Genomic DNA, 8,556 nt, shown 5'->3' with positions numbered 1-8,556 from the left:
CTGTATATGTTATATTTCATGCAATACATTTAATACATTATAACTAATATATTACTAATTAAATTAGTATATTTTCATAATTTTTTTTGGTCTACAAAATCTCTGGCTTATGTATATTAAAAAATTTTAAGTTATTGGGCTGGGCGCGGTGGCTCACGCTTGTAATCCCAGCACTTTGGGAGGCTGAGGTGGGTGGATCACGAGGTCAAGAGATCAAGACCATCCTGGTCAACATGGTTAAACCCTGTCTCTACTACTAAAAAATACAAAAAATTAGCTGGGCATGGTGGCGCGTGCCTGTAATCCCAGCTAATCAGAAGGCTGAGGCAGGAGAATTGTCTGAACCCAGGAGGCGGAGGTTGCGGTGAGCCGAGATCGCGCCATTGCACTACAGCCTGGGTAACAAGAGCAAAACTCCGTCTTAAAAAAAAAAAAATTTTTAAGTTCTTAACTGAAAAATAATTGTAACAATTATGGGGTAAAATGTGGTGTTTTAATATGTGTGTAGATTGTGGAATGATTAAACCAAGCTAATCAACATATCCATCACCCACATCCCCTTTTTTCTTTTGGTGAGAACATTTAAAGTCTCTTAGGAATTTTGAAATATACAATACATAATTGTTGACTCTAGTCATCAAGCTGTAAGATAAATCTCAAAAACTTTTTCCTCCTGCCTGACTGAAACTTTGTATTCTTTGACCAACATGTCCCCATTCCCCCCCCACCCCTCCCACTTCTGGTAAAGCCCATTATACTGTCTGCCTCTATGAATTTGACTTTTTTTTTTTTTTTTTTTTTTTGAGATGGAGTCTTGCTCTGTCACCCAGGCTAGAGTGCAGTGGCTCGATCTCGGCTCACTGCAACCTCTGCCTCCTGGGTTCACGCGATTCTTCTGCCTCAGCCTCCTGGGTAGCTGGGACTACAGGCACCTGCCACCACACCTGGCTAATTTTTTTATTTTTGTACTTTTGGTAGAGATGGGGTTTCACCGTGTTAGCCAGGATGGTCTCGATATACTGACCTCGTGATCCACTCACCTCGGCCTCCCAAAGTGCTGGGATTAAACGCGTGAGCCACCGCGCCCAGGTGAGTTTGACTTTTTACAATTTCACATATAGGTGAAATAATTGTTTTTTTGCTTATTTTTAAAATATGGCATTATTAACTGAAAAATTCCAAGTTAAAACAGTTGTTTCCAACCAGTACTTTGCTACCATTATTCCGCTATCTTCTGGATTCATTTTTGCTGCTGAGAAGCCAGTTGTCTAACTGCCTTGTCATTGAAGTTGCCTTCCGTTTTTGCATATTAAAAAATCTCTTTGACTTTGGTGTTTTTAGACTTATTACAATAATCTTAAATGTGCATTTAGTTTTATTTATGATTTTTGAAAGTCGTTATGCTTTCCTAATGAGGGCACTATACTATGCCCAGAACTATGTATGTTCTTAGAAATATCCTTGTTTTTTTCCTATGTTGGGCACTGAAAGCCTTGCTACCTGTGTCTGCCATAGGATCATAAAGATTAATATATTCATGCCTTTTACACTCGTTCATGGTGGGAATCTGTTCATCCCCCATATTCCAGATTGAAATAATAAAATTCTCAGTACATGGCATTTCTTACTACTTACTACCTTTCTCCATCTGTGTTCTTTGATTTAGGACTATGAGCTTAGAATCCCTTTATGATATCTCCAAGAAGGTACTTAACCCTGGGTATAAGGTATATTCTTTTCAGAGAATGTGAGGAGAGAGTTTAATTTTTGCCATGCTAACCATCTATTTATTGAGGAAATTCTTCAACTAAACTCAGCTTTTCCCCCTAAAGCAGATTGTGTTTTATTCTACTTGGAGCCAAGACTGATAAGTAAATTTTAGTTCCATATCATTTTGTATTGAATTTTTAAAAAAATCTTTTTTATTAGCTTACCCACTAAAGGTATCATGTTTTGGAAGGCTAGTATCACGTTTCTTAGGGCCGTGTGACCACTGCATTTTCTTTTCCCCGTAAATGGGTGATTTAAACTAAAACTCTAGATAACCACAGATTGTTAAGTACTCTCGAGGTAATTTTTGCTTTAGCTCTCACTGGACTCACTGGACTGTATGTCTCTGGATTCATGATTTGTCATTATTTTCGGCTTTGGAGAATTTCTCCTACATTTTTATAAGCTATGCTATTCCTTTAAAAATATTAAAATAATTTTCTCCGTCACTTTCAAGAGTGTTGTTTTGGGGATTTTTGGGACTGTTTAGTTTGCATATTGCTGAAAATGGATGTCCTTTGTTGTTTCTAGCGTAGAGTATCATTCTCTTGCAATAGAACACACAGTTTTGGAAACAGGGCCACTGTCCCTCTTCAGAATGACCAGCTGATTAGGTTGGGACTTGTGACTGATTAACTGCTTTGTTGTAGGAAGACGCTGGAGAGATGATTGAGTTGTGGTGGTAATTATGGGCAAGATGGTAATATAGGGGAATTACATCTACTGAAGGCAGAGAGCATTGCTAGGAAATATTAAACCGTATTACCTATAGACATCTACTTTCAAAAGAAGAATATAGGCTTCCAGGGATCAGAAATGGAATAGAAAACCCAATCTCTGAGCAGCTGATATTTTGATGATTCATGGTATTGGGACTAAACTATATAATGGCAATTTCTGTTCCTTTCAGGGGGCTAAAATCTGACTCACTGCCAATGCTCAAAGGTTGAAGAAGGACTAACCACTGTTTCATGGTTGTTTCTGTAGTTGGTCAAGGAAAGACAAATTGAAAATTGGAATAAGCCTCTGTATAATTGATTAGACCTGTGACTTTTGAGAAAGACAAGTGATGAAAGTTCTAAAGCCCTAGTTCTGAGTGGTGGTCCTGGGAAGAGTAGGAAGTGGAAACTATAAAGATTATAAACATGGGATGCAGAAGATGAATTCCCACTCAGAGTATGCCCACTAATGAAAATTACTAAACAGGAGGCAATCCAATGTGATTAGAAACAAATAATGAGATATTTTACCTGTGGGGAAATTGAATCAATTTAGCTATTGTAGTTAAAAAATTTTCAACACATAAATGGTGGAATACCTTCCATGAACAAACTAGAAGTTTATGATACCAAGTCGAAAAGTTTTGAAGCAAAAAGGAAGTAAAAAGCTTGAAAAAAAAATCCTGAAAAAAAATTCTTTGGAATGAAAACTTTCTTATAGAAGTATAAACAGATGAACACAAAACAGAACAAAAAACAAATGGAAATATTGGAAGCAGTCGACCAGAGTAGTTAATTGGATTAAAGAATAAAGGAGGCCGGGCGCGGTGGCTCAAGCCTGTAATCCCAGCACTTTGGGAGGCCGAGGCGGGTGGATCACGAGGTCGAGAGATCGAGACCATCCTGGTCAACATGGTAAAACCCCGTCTCTACTAAAAATACAAAAAATTAGCTGGGCATGGTGGCGCATGCCTGTAATCCCAGCTACTCAGGAGACTGAGGCAGGAGAATTGCTTGAACCCAGGAGGCGGAGGTTGCTGTGAGCCGAGATTGCGCCATTGCACTCCAGCCTGGGTAACAAGAGCTAAACTCTGTCTCAAAAAAAAAAAAAAAAAAAAAAAAAAAAAAAAAATAAAGGAGGTTGGGGCTGGGCATGGTGGCTGCTTGTAATCCCAGATCTTTTGGAGGCCAAGGCGGATGGATCACTTGAGGTCAGGAGTTTGAGACAAGCCTGGTCAGCATGGCAAAACCCCACCTCTACCAAAAATACAAAAAAGTAGCCGAGCATGGTGGTGAGTGCCTGTAATCCCAGCTACTTGGGAGGCTGAGGGAGGAGAATTGTTTGAACCCAGGAGGCAGAGGTTGTAGTGAGCCAAAATTGGGTCACTGCACTCCAGTCTGGGGGACAAAGTGAGATTTTACTCAAAAGAAAAAAAAATACAGGAAGTTGGAATTGATAAGGTGTACAGACACTTGTACACATACACATATGATATTAAGATATTAAGATGTTATAAGCCAGGGGAGATTGATTGAGCAGTGCCATTATATATCTAATTGGATTTCTTGTTTTCTTTTTTTTTGGGACAGGGTTTCGATCTGTCACTCAGGCTGGAGTACAGTGGCATGATCTCAGCTCACTGCAACCTTTGCCTCCTGAGTTCAAGCGATTCTCCTGCCTTGGCCTTCCGAGTAGCTGGGATTAAGGTACATGCTACCATGCCAGGCTAATTTTTATATTTTTGGTGACATGGGGTTTTGCCATGTTGGCGAGGCTGGTCTTGAACTCCTGACCTCAGGTGATCCACTCACTTCGGCCTCCCCTCTGGTTGGATTTCTAACATGGGGATCTAGGGGATATTCCAAGAGATGGAACCTAAGATTTTGTGGTATTTCAGGCAAGAAATAATCTTCAATATTGATAGTTAACTAAATTCTATCAAACTAAATGAAAATATAGTCTACCCCAGACACATTATAGTAACTGTAGAATACCAAAGGCAAATCAACATTTAAAAAACATATTAAAATTGGCCAGATGTGGTGGCTCACACCTGTAATCCCAGCACTTTAGAAGGTCAAGGTGGGTGGATCACTTGAGCCCAGGAGTTCCAGACTTGCCTGGGCAACATGGTGAAACCCTGTCTATACAAAAAATACACTTGAGCCTGGGATGTTGAGGCTGCAGTGAGCTGTGATCGCACCACTGCACTCCAGCTTGGGCGACAGAGTGAACCCTGTCTCAAAAACAATCTCTCTACACACACAGACACACACATACACACACACACAGACACACACACACACATGAACAGCCAAATCACATATAAAAGGAGTAACAACTTGATTGACAGAAGACATCCTGCAACAACAAAAAATAGCAAAACAACAGGCTAATATCTTTAAAGTACTGTAGTTAAATATCATTTTTAAAATTAAGAATGAATGTATAATTAAAACATTTACAGACACACAATTCTAAGAAAGTTTATCACACAAAAACATGCTCAGACTTACAGAAGCAAGGTAGTTGATCACATATAAGACACAGTGGAAAGAAATATTAAAGGATATTCTTCAGCAAAAAGAACACTGAAGCTAGAATGAGGGAATGGAGTGTAAAAATAAAAAGAAAATAATTGGTAAGGCATGGTGGTAAATCTGAGTAGTTACTGATGTTTTTAAATAAAACCAGCTTGTTGATGTCAGCTCTATCAGTAACATTTTATTTCTTAAACAAAATATGAGGCAAATACAGTAATACATTAACATTTTAAATGTTAGAAGTTTGGTTTACATGAAAAAAAAACTTAGGGTGGATTTTAAAAGGTATAAAATAATGTGGAATAGCAGGAATGCAAACACTTTCCATTGGGTGAAATGAACAGATTAACAAATTAAAAAAATACATAACACAATGCATGCTGAAAACATCTGATAAAATTCAACACAAATTTTCATTTAGAATTAGAAGTAAAGACTGGAAGAGAACTTCAGCAGGATAAGGCGTTCCTAGGAAGAAGCAGCTTACAGTCTTGTATAGTAAGCATACTATTTGGCAGCTTCCTGGGATAGCAGTTGGAAAAACTCTGAGAAAAGCCATGGCTAAGTCTGCCTTAGCAGATTCATGGGAAAAAATACAAGGTAACCAACAACGTAACAAATGTAGTGATTTCTTGGTTTTGGGAGAAACAGGAGTGGCAGTATGATGCTGGACAAAGACTGGAGTTTGAGAGAAACATCTGATGCAAAACGAGGGAGAATGAAGGGATCTGATTATGACCTTGTAAAGAAGCCCAGAAATCTGAAGACACATTTTCTGGGATCTTTGGGCAGATTTTCTATTTAAAGATTAGATCTAGAATCTGCCTTTACTTCCTGACGTCTTCCTCTCCTACTATCCGTAGCGTGCAGTGAAAAAGCCATTGTCTGCACACGCAGTGCCCAACTTCCAGTTTGTTGGATACTTAATGTGAGGGATTATGGCAATCCCAGAGGGCCGCCAGCAGGGCGGCCATAGTTGTTGTGTGTACGTGGGAGTGGGGGTTCATTCCTGGAACAGGCGCCTCCGGGCCTTGCACGGAGGGCGCTCTGGGAGCTCCGGGCGAGCGTGGGGACCTGGACTCGGAGAAGGAGGTAGAGGTTGGAGAGGTGAGCTGGGAACAGGCTCCAGAAGGTGGAATTCCCGGTCGAAGATGGGGCGTGGGGAGCGTCTCTCTGAACTGGGGTTGGGGCTGAACATACTTAGAATGGAGGAGTAAAGCCCAGCGGCTGAGCCGGCTGGGGAGTCCATCCAGAGCCCCAGGAACTCGGCGTCCGCGTCCTCGTCGTAGACCTCCTCCTGGGCGGCGACCTCTGGGACAGACGCGCAGAATTCCTGCTCGACGACGACGTCCTCCCCGAGAGCGCCCAGGAAAACATCCGCTACTAGGAAGGCAGACAAGTCGCCCTGCGCTCCCGCGCGTTCGTCGACGGAGCTCAGGAGGACCTCGGGGATCAGGAAGAGGGTGTGTCCACCGAGAGACACTCGCATGATCGACGTGGGCGCGGGCACCAGCACCAGGCTGTCGTCGTCCCGGGACACCTTCAGGGAACTGCCCGCGGCCAGGACCAGCACGAAGGTGAGCGCGTCGGCGGCCGGGCCCCCGGGCGGGTCTTCCAGGCTGCGCGCCACGCGGGGTTCGGGGGCCGCGGGCTCCTCCAGTCGGCGGCGCTTGGCAGGGCCGGGTCCTCCTGGCTGCGGTCCCCACCAGGGCGCAGGGCAGGCGCTGGGGCTGCGGGGCCGGCTGCCCATCACCTCGACGGCGCCGCGGACGGCGTTCCTGGGCCTGGCAGGGGACGTGGGGAGCGCGGGCGGTGAAGTCCTCTGTGAGGTAACAGGTGTCGGTGGTAGGCGAGGCGGACTGGGACGAACCGGGGGGCAGGACCGCGTTACGGGAGGCGAGTCCTCGGAGCTCCAGGGGCGCCTCTGGGAGGCCGCAGTCCGGGCTTTGGGGGTGTCTCGCCGGCCGCCGGGCTCGGCCTCGCGCGTTGGAATCTTGGGCCTTCCTGGCGCAGAGCCGGATGCGCACTGCAAAACCAAGTATGCTTTAAATGACGGCAGCGAAACCGAAGTCGCAAAACGTCACGCAATGTTCCGCCCCCTGGAGGACTCGCCCTAGAGGCGGAGGTATCCCTGCTGCCCAATAGTCGTGACGGTAGTTGGTAGGTCACGCTGGGGAAATACTCTTATGGGCCTCTAGAGGGCGGGATGATCAGTATAACTTACTCGGAAAAATGATACAACAGTAATAGAATTTCAAAGATGGCGAGCCTTTAGAACTCATGTTTTCTTGTGATTTCAGGGATTCTAGAGAAGAGACCACTCAGAAAGCTCTCCTTGACCCATCGAAACGCTACGTACAATTCCTTTAGTGCTGGTAAATTATTTCATTTTAGTAGTATTCAGAAAATACAGATTTCTTTCTTCCTTTTTTTTGAGACGGAGTTTTGCTCTTGTTACCCAGGCTGGAGTGCAATGGCGCGATCTTGGCTCACCGCAACCTCCGCCTCCTGGGTTCAGGCAATTCTCCTGCCTCAGCCTCCTGAGTAGCTGGGATTACAGGCACGCACCACCATGCCCAGATAATTTTTTTTTTTTTTTTTTGTATTTTTCGTAGAGACGGGGTTTCACCATGTTGACCAGGATGGTCTCGATCTCTTGACCTCGTGATCCACCCGCCTCGGCCTCCCAAAGTACTGGGATTACAGGCGTGAGCCACTGCGCCCTATGGAAAATATAGATTTCTATTTAGGATTTTTTTTTTTTTTTTTTTTTTTTTTTTTTTTTTTTTTTTTTTTTTTTTTTGAGACGGAGTTTCGCTCTTGTTACCCAGGCTGGAGTGCAATGGCGCGATCTCGGCTCACCGCAACCTCCGCCTCCTGGGTTCAGGCAATTCTCCTGCCTCAGCCTCCTGAGTAGCTGGGATTACAGGCACGCACCACCATGCCCAGCTAATTTTTTGTATTTTTAGTAGAGACGGGGTTTCACCATGTTGACCAGGATGGTCTCGATCTCTTGACCTCGTGATCCACCCACCTCGGCCTCCCAAAGTGCTGGGATTACAGGCTTGAGCCACCGCGCCCGGCCTTTTTTTTTTTTTTAAATAAGTGAAGAAGCCAGTAGCGGTGGCTCATGGCACATCTTCTTTCCTGTTCTCTTAGATAAATTGTTCCTGCTCCTAGCAAAGGCCAAACACTCCACTTGTGCAGTTGATTTAATCTCATCTTGGCTTCTCAAGAACATTAATAATTATGTCTCTGTCCTGGATCATTTAACATTTTAGCTATCTCATCAAATTTTAACTACTGAATCAATATCTTCAACATATAATTTGAGAAGAAACCTTTTCTGTGTTAAACAGAAGCTCTTGACTTAAACCCCTCCAGTTTCTACACCATTTTCCTTATATACCAAAACTCTTGAGTTAGTCAACAATACTTGCATTCTCCAATTTCCTTTCTCCCATGCTCTTTTGAGCCCATTCTAACCAGACTCCTGTCTGTGCCAGTGATCTATAAGCCCTCT

The 8,556-nt window shown here is 43.7% G+C and overlaps 1 protein-coding gene across 1 annotated transcript; it reads right to left on the bottom strand.

The window, feature by feature from the left end:
- Positions 1-6,036: 6,036 nt before the first annotated feature.
- Positions 6,037-6,783, bottom strand: LOC101054249 (proline-rich protein 23C-like). The gene has a single exon (XM_003942601.4). It carries the CDS (start codon positions 6,781-6,783, stop codon positions 6,037-6,039), a length of 747 nt encoding a protein of 248 aa, XP_003942650.2.
- Positions 6,784-8,556: the final 1,773 nt, after the last annotated feature.

Source organism: Saimiri boliviensis, chromosome 9 (genome assembly GCF_048565385.1).
Source record: "Saimiri boliviensis isolate mSaiBol1 chromosome 9, mSaiBol1.pri, whole genome shotgun sequence".
NCBI lineage: Eukaryota > Metazoa > Chordata > Mammalia > Primates > Cebidae > Saimiri > Saimiri boliviensis.
This window is presented reverse-complemented; position numbering and strand designations above follow the sequence as displayed.

Coding starts and splice junctions, on each gene's coding strand:
- LOC101054249 (XM_003942601.4), bottom strand. CDS start 6,783: ATGGGCAGCCGGCCCCGCAGCCCCAGCGCCTGCCCTGCGCCCTGGTGG.